Source organism: Bemisia tabaci, chromosome 2, assembly GCF_918797505.1.
Source record: "Bemisia tabaci chromosome 2, PGI_BMITA_v3".
Classification (NCBI taxonomy): domain Eukaryota; kingdom Metazoa; phylum Arthropoda; class Insecta; order Hemiptera; family Aleyrodidae; genus Bemisia; species Bemisia tabaci.
In genome coordinates, this window is record NC_092794.1 from 1566799 (window position 1) to 1586997 (window position 20199).

Here is a 20199-nt window from a genome sequence, read left to right on the forward strand (position 1 = left end):
TTCTTTAATGAAAATGTGGCTGCTGCTAATACTATTCAACCAAATTCTTGTTCATGAAGAGTGGTACCTATTACTTGAGTAATGACATTGTTTCTTCACGCCGAGTCAGAAAAATATTTGAGACTCAATTTTTTGAAAGCATATGGGTGGATTTCAGCTAATGGGATAAAATATGGGAAAAATGTGTAACTGATCGCTCAAAACTTTCAATTATAATAATTTCTCTTGATGTTTGGTTTTTTGCGTAGAAGCAGGTCACACCAACCACGGAAAATTTCCTCAGCAGATTTGAATAACTCTGAACCTTTTTTTCAACGTGCCAAACTGAAAATGTCAGTTTGGTGATGTGTAACTCGTAGGTAGTCAATGAATCAAATCGTCATATAAATAAACCAGGACCTTTTGCGAGCTTTGTCTAATTTTTTTTTAAGTCTTGAATGTATATTGTTTGATATAATATGCATTGAACTCCAGAAAACTATATTATTCAATTTAATTTGAGGCTTGAAGCGTGTAACTCAATATTATGTCAGTTTGGTGATGCCATGCGTTTTAGTTCATGGCCACTGAAGAGATAACACTTTTGTACAAATTAAGGCATGACTGAGTGCGGAAGTGGAGAATGAACGGACGTCTACTTGATAAGTCCACATATTTCTTCCAATTTCAGCATGATTTCTGTTGTTTCAATGGTTTTTGGAGTGTCTCACTTATTCAATGTCACTTTGATGACGCTGTCTTCCATCAAAACTTTAGGTGGAATATGTTAGCAAATATTTTTCACTTACATCTACAGGTGACCTCTCGACCTAACCTCAATGATTCGTTTGATTTTGTTATCGTAAATTGGCAGGAAAAATTAATAACAGCAAAATGTTAAACCTGACTCAACGTCTCCAAACTGACATGTCAGGTTTGGTGACGTTCAGGAGATGATGTTTTTCATTAATTACTGCGAGAAAAAAAAATCGTTACGCGTTTGAATGAGTTATTTCAATGACTTTGAACGATGCACGAAATGAAAGGATCACTGAAAAATGACAATCCTTTTTTTATAGACATCCCTTAATTGGATATTATGAGTTGTAACTGTGTATGATCAGGAATTTAATTATAACATTAATTATATAAAGCTACTGTACCGAGATTTCAACAACACTATACAAAAAAAACTGTCAGAGCGATTTCCTTCAAACTTAGCAAGAATGAAGCTAAGAACTACCTCTACGTGCCTAAAAAATCAAATTTAGAAAAAAATGCTGCTGAAGCCCAAAAAAAAGAAAAGTTGTTTCTCCCTATACTAATGCATTGGGGATACGCGGTTGTTTACGCGCTGAACAGGTTTAATCCTGTCGCGTGACGTCACAGCATTATAGATGAAATTTCAGGTTTTAGGGGGTATTTATCGACGGATCCACGTGAAATTAGGAATTAGATGGTACTTCTCGACGGGAAACCCGAATTTTTGGTCAGATTTCCAAAGTTTCAAAATCCAAGATGGCGGCCGTGGCTTAAAATGCTAAGTCGGCTCCTGTCTGATCGATTTTCGTGAAATTCGGTATCCGAGGGTATTTTTCAACGGGAAACTCGAATTTTTGGTCAGATATTCAAAATTCCAAAATCCAAGACGGCAGCTGTAGCCAAAGATAACATTTTCGCCACTATTCACCTCTTCGTTAAAAAAGTAAATTCGTACTTTTAAAAGTTACTAGCTATTAGGGGTGGCTCGCGGAACGAGTCGCAAGGTAATCGCAAAGCGAGGAACCGGGGGTCCAGGGGCACTCGCAGCGAGACTAGTACAACCTACTGATTAGTCTCTCTGATACTTAAGATTTAGTTTAAATTATTGAAACTCATATCCAGTGACTCACTTTAATGGTAGCTTGTCATTCTGATGACGCTATGTCAGTTTCGTGACGCTATGTCAGATTTGGTGACGCTATGTCAGTTTCGGTGATGCTATGTCAGTTTCGGTGACGCTATGTCAGTTTTGGTGACGCTCACTTTTTAAGCAATATTTCGATAACATCATGTTATAAGCCCATATTTAAACTTTAAACCACTTCTGTAAATAATTATCTTCATAAATGATTGTTTCGGAACAGCATTAATCTGATTTTATGACACACAAAGAGAAATAATGTAAGTCATTCTTGCAATTTAGGAATAAAGGAGGGGTATCGAGAAGGGCCTTTTTTGGCCCCCTCCTAGAATCTGGAAATTTATGCGGGTTTTCCAAGTTGACTCAATGTAGTTTACGGAAATAATCATGATCTAGCCCATAGGCCACTGGATTCGTGCTAAACGGTTGCCTAAACATGGGTCTGCAGGCGTATTTTAGCGAAAATTCGTGTTTTTCTGTCACTCCGAGGCTGTTTTGACACAGAGCGCATTGTCTAACTAAAACGAGCTTTTGATATGTTATTGAGGAGGCTTTAGGACACATTTTAACCCTGGTTTGGTTTTAGTTAGATGATGCGCTCTGTGTCAAAACAGCCTCGGAGTGATAGAAAAACACGAATTTTCGCTAAAATACGCCTGCAGACCCACGCTTAGGCAACCGTCTAACACGGATCCAGTGGCCTATGGGCTAAATCATGATTATTTCCGTAAGCTACATTGAGTCAACTCGGAAAACTCGCATACATTTCCTGCTTTAAGTTGATGTTATGCTATTAGTGAAAATATGCCTCCACTACTCCAAAATCCGTTATCTTCACAGTTATTTGTATGGAAAATTCAATTTTTCTTTGACACAATTGAAGGAAATCTCCTTGTAAAAGAGACTGAAAAGGCTTGATAACAGCCCTCGATAATATACTTAGCGTGCATACAGTTCGAGAGACGTGTTTCCCTAAGATTTTTGCAATAGTCCCTTAGACGTCGATTTTTGTAAAAAGTTTTTTTTTTACTATGAGCGCATCATCTAACTAAAACCAAACCAGGGTTAAAATGTGTCCTAAAGCCTCCTCAATAACATATCAAAAGCTCGTTTTAGTTAGACAATGCGCTCTGTGTCAAAACAGCCTCGGAGTGACAGAAAAACACGAATTTTCGCTAAAATACGCCTGCAGACCCATGTTTAGGCAACCGTTTAACACGTATCCAGTGGCCTATGGGCTAAATCATGATTATTTCCGTAAACTACATTGAGTCAACTTGGTAAACCCGCATAAATTTCCAGATTCTAGGAGGGGGCCAAAAAAGGCCCTTCTCGATACCCCTCCTTTGGCTTTCTGACTCTTTAATTTTTGTTTTATCGAACGGTGTCACAATTTATTTTTTTTTTATTTTTTTTTTTTTTTTTTTTTTTTTTTTTTTTTTTTTTAGTAGCTATAGCCTAATACTTTCAATCAGTACATTGGAATATGGAATAACTCAGCTGAATTAATTATTTCAAAGCCAAAATAATAAGCGTCACCAAACTGACATTAATGGTAGTTTTTCTGACTCCCAAGTCTCATTTCTGTACATAAGCGTAAAGATATTGCGATGCACGTAATTAAATCCTTTAGTATGGAGCTCTAAGATAACAGACAAGTAGTCTTTAATTTGATATGGCCAAATCACTAATCAACTTTTTTTCAGAACCATTTTCTCCCATTAGCTGAAATCCACCCATATAGAACCTGCATTACTGTTATTTTAGCGGGGAAGAGCATGATGCAAAAATTAGAGGTTCCCCCCCTTTCCCTACTCAATGCCCACCAAACTTTGTGTATTGCTTACACATACTTGAGCCCCCTTTTTCTAATTTTTTAGACCCAAAAAAATATTTTGGAAGGGGGGAGGGGGGCGAACCCTTTCCACTTGATATCTCCTGAACGAAAAAGTCTTCAGGTTGTAAAATAGCATACTTCGAAGGAGGCAGCAACCTTAAAAATGATTTTGCCTAAATCAAAGACTTAGCTCAAGCAGAAAAGAGAGCTGCATTCTGTTTCCTTGGACACAAGACTCTATAAGTGAGTTGCAGTGCGTCAAAGATTCGGCTGTTACATCACAGTGAGGTTACACTCCTCAGCCAGTATGCGACAGAGCACCATAGGAATGATAACAATAAGAACACACATACTGAAACTTCCCCATCTTCCTTTCATCTCAGCAAAGAAGCCTCTAGGTAGACGTCCTATAGACACTTACCCTGCCTTGGTATTGTAGAAGTAAAGTCAGCCTCAATGGTGTAGTGGTCAAGGCAGTTCGCTGCCAACACTGAGGTCCCGGGTTCAATCCCCGGAGGTGACTGATATTTGAGGACACTCAAATATCAGTCATCGTGACCGTGGATGACTATGCCACTCCAATACCCTGACCCTTCGAGGTAACAGGGTGCGGGAGGGACATAGTCACCCAGTAAGTAATCCGTCTGCACTGTTTGACTGGGTTGTGAAAAATCGGTAATCACTCGTAGTGTGCGCGACTGCCAGCGCTATCTGTCAGTGTAGATTGCAACAACACAGTCCAACTCGGTGGAGGCATGGCCGTGCTCCGAAAGCCCGTGCTCTGCAGCGTCTGCCACAGTCTTTGATAAGGCTTTCCGTTGGCTATCAGACGGCCGCTGAGCCTTGCGGGAATATAAAGGATACACAATGTGTCAATAGTACGAAGATATGTTAAGGAGCACGGTCCGACTTCGGGGTGCACGACGGCAGTTGCCAGTTGCCTTGGCCCCTTGAGGGCGCCTCGCCGGCCAGCCCGGCCTTACTTACTTACTTACTTACTTACTTACTTATTGTAGAAGTAAATTACCTAGCCTGCGACGAGTCACCTCCGAAGAGTAAACTCCAATCACAATTTATAATTAACCTCCAAAATAAGTTATGTTTGCCCCGAAATTTAAAATGAAATTTGGCGGAAAGATGGACCCTAAGCTATACCCTTATTTGAAATCAGGAGAGTGTCATTTCCTCTTGCATCATTTACGCTAATTAAAGTGCCCAAAAGATCACCTTTGAACACAAATTCACAAGAAGAAGGTGCTAAGAATGTTTCATTTAAAAGTTTAATGTTCCCAAAAATTCTTGATGTTTTAAAATTACAGAGCTCCACCAGCCTTCTATTCATTATGTATTTCATTCTTTCTATTACATGGTCTTCATTCATTCCATTTTTTTCTATTGAATTATTTACTAAGCCTGAATGAACGAAACGTTCAAACTCTGAATTTCTTGAAAATATGGTGGAATTAAGTCTCTACAATCACCAATAGTGGAAAAAAGTATTACAATTGTTGCATCGAAGCATGTAAACTCATAAGTAGTGTTTCCCAACGAAGCAGAGCAGCGTGCAACATCACAGTGATGTCTCAACCTAAAATTCAATTGCTCTTATTTCCGTGTCCAGGCAGAATTTCCATTTTGGAATTTTTGCAATTGTATCTGTATCTTACGGGCCATCAATTTTTGTCATAATCTCAACATCAATTTGGGTTGCCGTCCCCTGTAAGGTTAATTTAATGGGCTATACAAGGCCACGCCCCTCCTCTCCCTAAGGAAGAAAGAAAGTTTGGTTTAGTGATGTATTTTGTTAACTTTTTGCAAATATCAATATTCATAATTTAAAATTAATTTTCATTTTAACCAAAAATATGTAAATCAAGAAGCCCTTTTTTAGGATTAATTTTACCTCTAAGGAATTGTTCTGTCCCATGTAATTTAAAGAAGTTCAAGCACTCTTACTTTTTTGCCAGGATAAGTTTTACTTCATTGTAGGTGTTAGCCCCAAGCCCCGATTTTAAGGCAAACCCAGGTGTAATAACGCTATTTTAGCCAAACATAGGTTTACCAATTGGCTCTCTTTGCAAACCCGAATCTTTTTTATTGCCGAACTTTTTTTTACTGCTGATATGAGTGTACCGCCTAACTTGTTTTTTTTTTTTACCACTAGAGTGACCCTGCTGCTCAATTTCTTTTGATACAGGGTTATTCAAAAGTCACCCACCACTGGCCATAACTTTAGTTTTAATTAAGATATCGACCGGCGGCTTGTGACGTTTTTCCTCATATCGAGGGGAAAACTTTTCTATGTACTTTCCAGGTTTTGACCCCCTTAGGAGGAAGGGTGAGGGAGAGAAGGGCAACTAAAATTTTCAAATGGCCACCCCCCTCATGGTCAGTGGTGCGTAACTTTTGAATAACACTGTATATTGGTTGGCAAATTTTTGAGACCAAATTTTTTGTGAATTTATTTACGTTTTATTTGAGGAAGTGACAGTCCAACAGTGACCAGCACCACAACTAATGTGAAAAAATAGCAAGCAAAATTAATAATTACATGTTGTCTAGAATTTGTTTCTCAATTTTATAAGGAACTACAAATGAATGTAATTATGCTCAAAAGAAGTCCGTGTAAAAGAGTTCTCTACGTTATAAACGCATCCAAATAAGCAAGTGAATCTAGTCTAATTGGAGGGTAAAATTAATAGACTGAGACTACTTGTTGCAGCCCGTTGGGTCTCCCACGCAACGCTCACCCACTATCAATTTGTATTCTATTCTCTGCCGCTTCCATATTAAGGCATCTTCTTGTCATATCTAATGTTGTCTTGAGGGGCGCATACATGTACAAATATGAATATACATATGTATCACATACATACATATCAATCACATTCATATCAATACAAAAAAGAAACGCACAATTTAAATGCTACGTCTGCAGCATTTATGCTGCCTCTAATACACTGAATACCAAGTATCCCCATCTATACTCAATGAAACTTCTAACGGGGGAAACTACCGGACCACCTGGAAATCTATTCCTGCAGACTGATCTTGCCCAGCGATTACTGAATCTTCTATTTCAAAATGTATTCACCTCTGCTGCTGAAGCTCCATGTTGAGACATAAACAAGCACCAATTTCTGACGGACCTGTCTCTACCGCTGGCCTTACAAATCCGTGATCTCTCACAAAAAGCCATGATGCAAAGCACGTCTCCCACAACACTACTAATAAGAACGTTTCCTCCTTTCGTACATCCAAGCAGAGCCCTGTGGTAAATTTATTCGCGTAATTTTATTATAATCATATTCGCGGTAAAAGAAGTTCTGCGATTCAGTGGCTCTAGCGGTAAAAGAAGTTAAACAGAAGTCATATTTTTAGTGTATTAAGTTTCATGGTACACTCACCCTTGCAGAAAAAAAATTCAGTGGTAGGTACCGTCATTAGAGGTAAAAAAAGTTCTGCAGTAGTCACTCATGCGGTGAAAAATTGGGGTTTACTGGTAACAGGTAACACAAACTTATATCTCAACAGATTGGGTCTTTTTTTCAGTTAACAGAATGTTGTGTGGAAGTTTTGGTCACCACTTTTAAGAATACCATTATTGCAGAATGTCCTGAAATGATAAAGAACAATGAAACAGCTAGTAAGTACTGTATTTCACAATAATCAACATTATATTAATTGAAGTATTGGTATGGATTCCTACAGTCCATGTGGGTTATTAGGGTGGGCCGAAATTTCTTTTTTTTGGAAATCCGAAAAAGGCTAGGGCTCTAAAGTTGTCAATAGGCACCGACAGAATGGAGGAAAATCCTAGGCCATAACACCTCCATCTTCATCGTCATCAGGGGGGTTGAAGTTTTGAGGGTTGATTATTCTGATTGGTCAAGTTTTTTCAAAGAAAAGTCTCTGCGTTCACACTAGGATTGAAACTTTTGCTAGCTAAGATATTCATATGTATTTTGAGTTGAGAAATCAATTTCTGCAAAAAAATAATCTTTGTACCGAAATGCAATATAGATTATTGCTTTATATTTCGTAAAAAACGTCAAATTTTCAGTTCTTTTTCATGCCTAAGGTAACTTTTTGTGAGAAATAATTGTTGTAAGGAACTTTTGACCCAAATAATTGACTCTTTGAGCAAACTTACCTCAATGCACAAGCCTTCATCATTGAAGTGGTCAAAAGTTACGGTAATAAAGTTATAGTATAGAAGTTATCGGAAAGTCTTCCTGCAACAGCTAAGTTTAATTCAACCAATATGTCATTTGAAGAATATTAACGACCAACAGTTTGTGGCAAGGAGCAAAGAGATGGTTTCATTCCTTCAAAGTTAAAATACTGGGACCTTATGCCTTCATTTCAGTGGAAAGGCATATTCCATTTCAGAATTAAAGGTCTCTTTGTAAACTTTGCCTGTACTTGGGGTCCCCGATAGAATTGCGATTCGATTGCATTAAAGTTGGAAAGAACGAAAAATGTCACGCGTAATTTACCCTTAAGAATCCAAAATCGGACTACTTAACGCCAAAAATTATCTCTCAAAGACGGGTACAACGCCCCCCTCCATAATTTCCCTTTGGTCAAAAATTGATGTAGATTCTCCGGAAAAAGATGATATTCCAGGTAATAGACCCCAAGGAATCCGATTTTCATGGTTCCGAAGCCCCCCTAACCTTCCTTAGGTGGTATAAGGGGGAGTCAAAATGTCTCCCGACTTTATGGATCGTGACCCTTTCTTTACCCCCCAAGGGAGACATGGGGAGGTTCGGGACGATGAAATTCGGATTTCTTGGGGTCAATTCCCTATTCAACCCTGCAGTCCCCCACTTCATACTACCTAATTCAACCGAGAAAAAGAGCTGGTACGGGTGATCTGGGACACCCTGTATAACGAAGGATAAAAAAATATTTATTGGAGGAGAAGGGTAGGGGGAGGAGAATATATCGATAATTACACCCTACAGCATGAATATAAGGCCCTAGTGGTGAAACAACCTCTGCCTCGCCCGCGCGGGATGGAGCGTTGCCGATATACCGCATACCGCCCGCGCGTAACCGGGAACGCGCAGAAAAATCGCTATAACTCAAGAACGAATCGTTTCCCCAAGGTCAAACGAAGTGTGGTAGATGCAGAATTTTATGGAGAATTACCTCAACAGGTTTTTATTCACGTAACAACGATTGCATAGAGCGGAGAGACAAAAAACGAAAAAAGTCGAACCTTCAAAATCGAGAAAATCGATTTATGACTACGATAAAGTACGCAACTATGCAAACAGCATTAATATTCTAGTAGAGAATATTTGTTAACGTTTTTTAGCGCAAACCGCAACACTTACACCCAAACCGTTCGCGAGATATCGATTTTTAAAGTTCTGAAAAAATTGCAACATTGCCCCCCTACCCCCTCCCCCCTAATTATCCGAGGGGGCTGAAATTTTGCCCAAGCATCGGGTACACTTAGTACATCTGAGCAAAGTTTTGCCCAAATCCAGGAGGGGGCAAAAATCGGCGTTTTTGGAAGAACCTCTTTCTCTTCCTCTATAATGTCATCAAGTGAATGGCTGATATTTTGTTTCATTAAAACAGCTACTCCTCCACCGTGTATTTTAGAGGGTTGACATGAATTATAGAATTTGAAACCCTGAAAGAATCTTCTCTCATGTTTAAGGAAATGAGGTTCTGAGAACAAGACAATATCGGTACGCAGGTCATTCAAAGTGACAGTAATTTCGAGAAACTTGGTTTGAGTAAGAGCACATGCATTCCATGCTGTATTATTAGTTTCGGAGAGTTTAAAACGCTCTTCATTCAAAGAATTAAAAACCATGGGACTGGAGGAATGACTCAAGACGAGCCAACCGCCTTGTGAGCTCTTCGCTCTGCTTTCTTTGTGACTCAATTGTTGCAAGTAATGGGCTAACAATTACCATTGACTGATTCACGCCTGATGAGGCCTCTGAATAACTAATGTAAGGGTTGATTAGTGGAGCTGATCGGAATAGATAGCAGTGGGTTACCAGGATTGAACTAGAGAACAAGAAATAATGAGAATGATAGAATGGCAGGATATGTGAGGTATTTTATCTATCGACCTCTGAGATGTGAGAGAGAATTGGTTGACATCTCTGACGTAAGATGGTGTTGGATTATGCACTTCCTAGATTACATCTATTAACTGAGGAACACCCTTAAAATTCCATCTTTAGTGCAGCTCCTCACAAGTTAGCCAACTATCTTGGAAATCTGAAACTTTCATTCCACCTTGTACAGAGGAATGTACTAAGTACAATCTTTCAGTGTTTCCACAGCCTTTTTGCCCAAGAATTCCAGTTTTTGTTTATTGCAGAATTACAATTGATGTTCCGACTTCTTGATCGAGTGCCCAATGGAATTGAGCCAATACTCAGAAACTTGGAGGACCACATTGTCCATGCTGGTTTGGCTGACATGGTTGCATCTGCCGATATAATTACTCAGGTAGGTTGTGTGCATGGAGTACATAGAGTCGTAATGTAAAGTGGGTGAGCTGGCGCCACTTTTGAGCGTTTAGACCGTGGGCCAGCAAGGGGTAAACCCCCCCCCCCCCCCCCCTGTGGGAATTTTGAAGATGGGTTTTTCTTGAAGCTCTCAACTAGTATAATAAGATTTTTCTTGTTTACGCGAATTTTATCGTGGTGGGGGGGGGAGGGGAGTAGGCCCCCCTAAACCCCCCAAAATTGCTCAGAATTCCGACTTTGCCGCCAATTTTCCCACTTTTACCCAAAAAGGCTTGATTTTAGGGCAAAACTCCTTACCACCATTCTGAAAGCTCGTGAAATTTTGGTTCAGAAAAAATTTGTTTGACTTTGACCAGGACCCGCGGTCTCCCAAAATGGGGGAGCTTAAAATGTCAAAATATCTCAAATTTCCGCGAAAATGACCGTTTCGCCGCGATTTCTCGCCACTAACGCAAAGAAGGTTGGTATTATCGTAAACTTGTTTACCCCTAAAATTATAGAGCATTAATTTTTCATTCGAGGGGCGGCCTAACCCCTCGTGGGGGGGGGAGAAGGGGCCCCCCCAGCAGTACCCACCCTATGAAAACCGTCAAAATTCGCCGCTTCCTTGAAGTAACGTTATGCGCAAAAATGGGCGGCAAAATGAAAACAAGTAGCGTTTGTTCTGAGAGAACATCAATGAGGATTCTTGTGGGGGGTGACAGGGGGGAGGGAGGTACATCCTCCTCCCTCCCCTTCCCCCTCCCCCCAAAAAACAATCACGAAAAACGTTAATTAAACGCGAAAATTCCATTTTATAAGACGACTTTTAGGGCTTGTCATTGACACGCTTACACTAACGTAATTTAACGAGGGGGGAGGGGGGAGGGGTTTACCCTCCTCCCTCCTCTTCCACCCCCTCCCCCTCCCCCAAAGAAATAATCACGAAAACATTTAAATAAACGCGAAAATTCCATACTCTGAAAGGCGACTTTCAGGGCGTGTCATTGTCACGCTCACACTAATATAATTTAATGAGGGGAGGGGGATGGGGGGTGTTAGACATCTTAGCCTCCCCAGCCAACATTAAAAAAGGGTGGGGGAGGGGTAATTTATAAACGTTACTTACTTAATAATAGGAGGGACAGGGAAACCTAGCTGCAGTAGGAGAATTTTAAGATTTGAAGGGATCCGTAATTAAATCAGGGAACGTAGAGATACTATTTTATTTTTTGGAAATGACGGAAACTGAGGGGAGTTTATTCATAATTGACGGAAATGTACATTCTTAAGCTTATGTCAACATTTTTGAAACGTTTGGAGAAGAGGCTCATAGTGTATTGGATCGTTTGCCAAAGTATTCAATCATTCATTTGGTCACAGACAGATACTGCAGTGAACTCTGATTGACGAATAGTTATCAAGATAGTTCGACTCTGGAAATACGCCCTTTATAGGCACTGGAAAAAGTATATTTAAGGCAACACCCCCTCTCCCCCTCCCCTCATTAAATTATATTAGTGTGAGCGTGACAATGACACGCCCTGAAAGTCGTCTTTCAGAGTATGGAATTTTCGCGTTTATTTAAATTTTTTCGTGATTATTTCTTTGGGGGAGGGGGAGGAGGTGGAAGAGGAGGGAGGAGGGTAAACCCCTCCCCCCTCCCCCCTCGTTAAATTACGTTAGTGTAAGCGTGTCAATGACAAGCCCTAAAAGTCGTCTTATAAAGTGGAATTTTCGCGTTTAATTAACGTTTTTCGTGATTGTTTTTTGGGGGGAGGGGGAGGGGGAGGGAGGAGGATGTACCTCCCTCCCCCCTGTCACCCCCCACAAGAATCCTCATTGATGTTCTCTCAGAACAAACGCTACTTGTTTTCATTTTGCCGCCCATTTTTGCGCATAACGCTACTTCAAGGAAGCGGCGAATTTTGACGGTTTTCATAGGGTGGGTACTGCTGGAGGGCCCCTTCTCCCCCCCACGAGGGGTTAGGCCGCCCCTCGAATGAAAAATTAATGCTCTATTATTTTAGGGGTAAACAAGTTTACGATAATACCAACCTTCTTTGCGTTAGTGGCGAGAAATCGCGGCGAAACGGTCATTTTCGCGGAAATTTGAGATATTTTGACATTTTAAGCTCCCCCATTTTGGGAGACCGCGAGTCCTGGTCAAAGTCAAACAAATTTTTTCTGAACCAAAATTTCACGAGCTTTCAGAATGGTGGTAAGGAGTTTTGCCCTAAAATCAAGCCTTTTTGGGTAAAAGTGGGAAAATTGGCGGCAAAGTCGGAATTCTGAGCAATTTTGGGGGGTTTAGGGGGGCCTACTCCCCTCCCCCCCCACCACGATAAAATTCGCGTAAACAAGAAAAATCTTATTATACTAGTTGAGAGCTTCAAGAAAAACCCATCTTCAAAATTCCCACCGGGGGTGGGGGGGGGGGGGGGAGGGTTGCCCCTTGCTGGCCCACGGTCTAATTTTCCAGGTCCCGAATTCCGAGACTCCTGTGTGACACCGGGACCGGGTCACTTTTTCGATACATAATCGATTGTTTGCGATACACGGGTACCCGGCCATCCAATGTAAGCAAAGAAGATAGGAATCACCACATATTCCACACCGCCATTTTGGATCGAACATGTATCGAAAAAGTGACCCGAACTTGGCGCACACCGGGCTCAGAACTCGTCGAGCCGAACATGGCGGCAGCTCTCCCACTTACATTACGACTCTATGTACTCTATGGTTGCGTGGCTCTAAAGTACTCAATTGTTTTTATCATTGAAAGGCCGCCTGTCATTTTGCAAAAATTGCGAGTATTTTTTTTAACTTTTTAGGGGTGAAAAAAGAGCCAAGACGCAGAATATTTCTTTAAATCCAAGGGTTTTACTTCATGGTTTAATTTTTGATATGCAACACTCCTCGAAGAATGACGAGGAAAAAAAAAGAAAAGAGAAAAAAACACTTCAAAATAATTTTCCTGTTGTCATGAAACGAAAGACTTTACGTTCCTAAGACAAACAAATTCAGCGTATTAATGGCAGGGTTTGAATTTTTAGTTGTAAAATATTGCATTCAACCGCAATTTTGATACCAGTTTCAGATGCGATACTTTAACAGTCGACTGCATAATTGGAAGCGGACGGGACCGGGTTTTGAATTGGAAGTATTGAGGTTTTTGAATCAGGAGAGAGCATCTGAAAAAATTCGAATTTCAGAGGGTTTGCAAAATAAATTGACATATGTATCTAATAATTATAAAGATTAATATTTTTTATATATTTATGGAATATCTAAATCCATTTTACATTGAAAATGATCCTTCAAACCGACATGACATTTCTCCCGGCCAAATAAGCAATCCTGGAAAACAGAAGGAAACAAAAACGCAAAATAAAGAGATGGAACTTCTTCCACCCAAGACGGACATAACACACTGTTTCATACTGCCCTGACTAGGTGACGCACCAAGGCACTTTCAGACGAGACACCTCACTTTCTCAGTTAGGGAAAACTCATTCCAGGCACGCTTTTCAGATGCAAACTAACGTAAAGGAACCAAACAAATGATATCAGTTTTGGAACACCTGTTGAGTAACATTATTTGAATTGAAGAGGTTAAGAACATGTGCTTTTCGAATTATAGAGAGGCCGATCATAAACTTTGAATTGTAGTGGTCATCTCTAGTCAGGTGCCTTTAGATAAATTCGAATTATAGAGGGAACTGCAAATAATTGATTTTTTAGTAATATGCGGTTCCTTCGTATTATCAAGGTTTTCGAATTATGGAGGTTCAAATTACGAAGAGTCGATTGTATTCAAAGAAAATCCCTGCCTTTACAATGCTAAATTTGTTCATCTAATTTGGTTTGTAAATTTTTTAGTCTCGCAACAACAGACATGCAATCTCTAAATACGATGGAAATGATAGTTAGCTGAAAACACGAAGCTACCCTAGAAGCACAAAGACGTAAAATTTACCAAAAAAAAAATTCGTAAAAAAAGACGTAAAATAGACTAAAAATGAAATGCCGATGTAGTCTTTTTTACAAGAATAATTCGTAAAGAGTACAAGATTTTTTACGTAAAAAAATCGAGTTTCTTTATGTAAAAAGTCATGCGCAAAAAAACTCTTGCTTCCTGAAATTGATTAAAATGATAAATCGTGAAGAAAAAAACAGACTTCTTACCTATCTGAATCTGTAGTCAATTAATTCTCCTTGAGATCAACTTTCAAATTATTATCTACCTGTCGGGAATTGAACCTGGGACCTGCCTATCAGGAATCGAATGCGCTACCTACTGAGCAAACGAGGCCTCTGTATTAGAGGGGCGAATTTGCGCTGCATAAGTGAATATTTTTATTGTTGAATATGCGTGAGAACGACTTGCGGAATATTTTTTGAATTTGGAAAAACTGGATAAGGGCAAAAACTAATATTTATCATGGATATTTTAAAGATGGTATAGGGTATACCTACTTTCTAAAGTACCTTTGTTGTTCAGGAATATGTGAAAAAAATTATGTACATTTTAATTATATGTCCCCCTTTTATCTTTTTTTTCTTAAATATTATTAACATGCATCAATTTTTTATAAGAATGTCTTAACTATTTTAATGAAGATAAGTTATTAAAATCCTCTCGAACTTTTAAAAACTCTGGCTTATTCGTTCAGAACAATGTGATTTTGTATCCAGTTTTCGGGCTAAACTTTTTTTTACAAACAATCTTTAGGGGACATCAGAATTTTTTGCTTGATTTCCTTGTCATAAAAACTACAAAGGTATCTCCTGTTCGGTCATTTCAGCGAATTTTCCATTCAGACATTTTTTTCCTGATTTTCTACATGTAAAAAATCGCGAATTTTTTACGTACAGATTTCAGTTCAATCCCCCAGTTTTTTTTACGTCTTTGATCACAAATTTTTTACGTTAAGTTCTCAGACTCTGATTTTTTACGAGTTCTTTTACGTACATCTTTCGTACTCGTAAAATTACCAGTTTTAATTTTTTTTTCACGAATTACATTACAAGATGTGCTACTAGGGTAATTGATGCAATTAATCGCATGTTTTCCTGATTCTTATCATAAAAATTACCGTAATAAAGCTATGATTAAAAACTCTGAAGCAATAGATTTATTGACAGTTAAAATGTGGAAAAAAAAATTGTTCAAACAGAACTTAAATTTAAATTTTTAAGTTAAAGTAGCCACTGAACAGCTAGAGGTGACGATCTTGCACAATCGCACTTCTAATAATGTATTTGTGTATACAGCAAACGATCCCGCTTGCTACCTTGTAATGTTTTCTGACTTGCAGTCTTAAATGCTCTACCAATCGGCATGATATGCCCTGGATTTTTTGTGAAACTTTCCATGCTTTTGTGTTGTTTTTTTAATTGATAAGACAGTCCCTGGCCATTGCACTTTTAATTTTGTTTTGCGCATCGTTTCTAGAGAGATGTTTTCTATTTCTTAAGGGGTAGTACAAAAGTCCGTTAGTTTAGTATGAAGTACATTTTAGTAAAAGATTATGTAACTTTGGGTCACAACTCAATAAAAAGCTCAGTAAGACTTTACGTGACCTCACATTGCAAGGGACAGAACTCATCACATGGAAGCTCCAAAAAATTGAGTGTGACCAGACTTACTCACAGATCATACCGAAAGAATCTCTGAATCGATACTGCAGAGAAGTGGTCTCTTATATCTATTTTATGTGTGCGTCATTTTTCAAGTATTTCTCTCTCACGCTCTTTCACTTTTCCTTATTTTTGTTTCTTTGTTTATAGGACTCTGAAAAATACGTTGAACAACTCTTGGAGTTATTTAATCAATTTAGTACACTTGTTAAACTTGCATTCAATGATGATCCAAGGTTTTTAACTGCTCGAGATAAAGCATACAAGCAAGTGGTAAATGATACTCAAGTTTTTCGTCTAGAACTGCCTAGTAAACAAAACGCCAGCTTAAAATCTCAGCCTGAATCAAAATGTCCGGAGCTCCTTGCCAACTATTGTGATATGTTATTGCGTAAAACACCTCTAAGCAGGAAATTAACTACCGATGAAATAGAAAACAAACTAAAAGATGTGCTTCTGGTTTTAAAGTATGTCCAAAATAAAGATGTCTTCATGAGGTTTCATAAAGCTCACTTGACAAGACGCTTGATTCTAGATACATCAGCTGATTCTGAAAAAGAGGAAAATATGGTAGAATGGCTTCGAGAAATCGGCATGCCTGCAGACTATGTCAATAAGCTAGCTCGAATGTTCCAAGATATCAAAGTTAGTGAAGATTTAAACCTGCATTTCAAAGAAACTTATCGCAGCTGTAAAGGTAGTATTGCTGATTCAATAAATATTAAAATATTAAATGCTGGAGCTTGGGCAAGAGGAAGTGAACGCGTTACGGTATCTTTACCCTTGGAATTAGAGGACTACATTCCAGAAGTAGAGGATTTCTATAAGAAGAAGCATAGTGGTAGGAAACTTCAGTGGTATCATCATATGTCTAATGGGACAATAACTTTCTCCAATGCTGTTGGGCGTTTTGATGTCGATGTGACCACTTTCCAGATGGCTGTTTTATTTGCATGGAATCAACGACCTTTTGAGAAAATAACCTATGAAAACCTGAGACTTGCAACAGAGTTACCCGATCCTGAACTTCGGAGAACATTGTGGTCTCTAGTTGCTTTTCCAAAACTTAAGAGGCAAGTGGTATTGTATCTTCCCGAAGTACCTTCTCCGAAAGACTTTAAAGAAAATACAACATTTTGGATCAATCAGGAATTTGCATTAGTCAAAAATGGGAAGCTTCAAAAAAGAGGTAAAATAAATTTAATTGGTCGGTTACAGCTTTCAACAGAAAAGAGCAAAGAGGAAGATAATGAAAATATCGTTCTCTTGCGAGTAGTTAGAGTACAAGAAGCAATCATAAAAATACTAAAAATGAGGAAGAAAATTACTAATGCTCAGCTGCAACCCGAGTTGGTAGACATCCTCAAATACATGTTTTTGCCCAGTAAGAAGATGATAAAAGAGCAAATAGAGTGGCTCATTGAGCATAAATACATGAGACGAGATGAAGAAGATATTAACACATTTATCTACATGGCCTAAGTCCTGTGTTTGATGACTCATTTTGAGTGTCATGATCATTTTATACAATTGAGTCATCTCAGCTCCAATATTGACGCAGAAGTGGTTTTGTTGAATGAACATTTATTTTTATACATTTTTTGCGACTATCATCATCTAAGAAATAGCATTCAAAAAAGAAACAGCTGTAAAGCTTAGCTGAAGAGCATTTAGTCCCTAATGTTTTACGGTTTTTAACTTTAGCTAAAGTGCATAATCGTAAACATTGTATGCAGTGCACTTTATCACTGCACAAATGCTCAAAATCAAAGATCTGAATAAGTTTTAAAATAACAATCGAATTTTTAAAAAGAAGTAAAAGCTGTTATATTCATATTTCAACATTTTTAAAAAACTCAAGCCTTTACCATACGATTATTTGTCGGAAGTTTTTCGGTGGTTACCCAGGCCACCATAATCAGCTGACTTCAGTCAGCTGACAAGGGGAGGCTACCGATTGTCCACCTCAGTTCGGGTTCAAATTTGGCAGAGAGGTAGAATAGGTTAATATAAGAAACCGTATTTTTTTTTAGGTGCCAATGCCCAGCCGTTTTTGAGTTATGAATTTTTGAAGTTGCCGTTTTTTCGTGTCAGCGACGCGCTCAAGTTGAGCCCACTGTGCGCGCATCTTTTAATGCGATCCGAGTGTCCTAACGTTCAATTAACACAGTTGCCCAAACGGTAGCGCGCTCGCTTACGGTGCTGCAGGTTCGGGGTTCGATACTACTTCCGTGAATTACAATTTTGCAATTGATTATTTTGTTTTTTAATCGCTTCATCACAACAAATTGTAAGTCACCTTGTAGACGTTATGATTCTAATTAAATTTTATGTATTTTTTATTTTTTTAATGAGTGTGTAACAAAAAAGGAAAAAAATGTAAGCAGCACCACAACGTCTACAAGGTGACTTACAATTTGCTGTGATGAAGCGATTAAAAAACAAAATAATCAATTGCAAAAATGTAATTCACGGAAGTAGTATCGAACCCTGAACCTGCAGCACCGTAGGCGAGCGCGCTACCGCTTGGGCAACTGTCTCACTTGAACGTCGGGACACTCGGATCGCATTAAAAGATGCGCGCACAGTAGGCTCAACTTGAGCGCGTCGCTGACACGAAAAAACGGCAACTTCAAAAATTCATAACTCAAAAACGGCTGGGCATTGGCACCTAAAAAAAAATACGGTTTCTTATATTAACCTATTCTACCTCTCTGCCAAATTTGAACCCGATCTGAGGAAGACAATCGGTAGCCTCCCCTTGTGAGTCAGCTGATGATAGTGGCCCAGGTAGCTACCAAACTGCGCCCGACAAATAATCATTTAGTGAAAGCGTGAGTTTTTTTAAAAATTTTGAAATATTAATCTGAATAAATGTCTCGTGTTTTGCCATCAATTAAAATGTGGGAAATTGATAGCAACTTGTCCAATCCTATTTCTTTGAATCCTGAGCTTCTTTTCTTTTCAAATGTTCCATGATATCTTATTTGTCATTTCAACAAATCATATTAATGGCTGTCATACATCAACCTCAATTTCCCTGTTTGAAACATCTTTTTGTAACATTTTACCTCTGGTGAGATAATTGTTTAGCCTCTGAGAAGAATTCTTACCCAGAACCCATAGAACCAATGAGGGAACATAGTCTTAACTTGCTTTGATTATTATGTTTTTTCAATTACTGTAAATATTGTAATTATTCTTTGTAAAGGAGTAGTGCGTTCAAAACTCTACAACCTTCTTGTTGCTATTGTTGTTGTTGTTGTTGTTGTTGTTGTTGTTATTATTATTATTATTATTGTTGTTGTTGTTTCAGTTGTTGTTACATATTTACAATTAGTCTTTTCCTAAATTCATCAATCAGTCTACTTTTTAATTCCACAGAAACTTTTCTTAGCTTGTTGGATTTTTATTATGTTAGGATCATATAGGTGGTTGTGAAGAGCTGCTCGTCTGTCAGAGAACAAACATCTAATTCCATTTCCCTGTAATAACATTATTTTCCGTGTTTCGTAGAGATTTTTTTTTTTTTTTTTTTTTTTTTCTAACAAATTTTTTACAATAAAGTATTTTTATAAATAATTTAAGATTCTTTGCTCTAGAAACTCAATTTCTCACTCTCAATTCGAAGTGATGTACATTTTCATAAACGTCACAAGGTTATCATTTATCATAGCTTTATCGTCCTCATGATGATTTTTTGCATGTGATATTACATATTAAGTTGTAAGATTGTTGGGTCATAGCCTCAATATCGCAATACAAATACAAAAATTTTAGTTTTGAAAAGGTGAAAGTTTCATTGCAATAAATGTGTAGGCATCTAAAATTGTTGTGAAAAACAAGGAACATGAATTGGACGTATTTATGCTGGCAGGAACTTCAAGCCATTTTCAAATGTTTCAGGGGAGCAAGTTTTGAAAAAACCATTGGCGTCTCTTGACTATTTAATCGATTCTGGTTTTCTGTAGCTTTTTTAAAAGCTGAAAAAATTCTCTAACTAAAAAATAAATTAATTCGAAGCAAGATATGTGGGAGATTGTACATAGTTTCTTTGGATTTAATTAAGGAACTAGATCCAAAAAATTAAGCTTTCTCGCCACCTATCTAATCAATTTTTATGAACCTTGGTATCTGAGCATAATTTTTGACATAGAACACGCATTTAGGGTGAATATTTCAAAATTTGAACATCCAAGCTGGTGCCTACAGCCTAAAATGCTCATTTGATGCCTTTCCCCTGGATTGTAGTAGGCGTAGATAACAAGAAGCATGAATAACGGTGAACTCGAATTCTCAGTCACATTTTCAAGATTCGATCATCCACGATGGCCCATTTTCCTGAAATGCTA

General features: G+C 38.4%; 1 protein-coding gene across 2 annotated transcripts in view; it reads left to right on the forward strand.

Annotated features, from left to right (window-relative positions):
• The window catches only part of Cul5 (cullin 5), a 39830-nt gene extending 20623 nt beyond the window's left edge, over positions 1 to 19207 (forward strand). For both annotated transcript variants that reach the window (XM_072296514.1, XM_019049850.2), the window contains exons 6-8: positions 7272 to 7365; positions 10075 to 10205; positions 15998 to 19207. In XM_072296514.1, coding sequence (XP_072152615.1) covers positions 7272 to 7365; positions 10075 to 10205; positions 15998 to 17329 — 1557 coding nt within the window. In that variant the 3' untranslated portion in view covers positions 17330 to 19207. The remainder of the gene's footprint in view (positions 1 to 7271; positions 7366 to 10074; positions 10206 to 15997) is intronic.
• Positions 19208 to 20199: the final 992 nt, after the last annotated feature.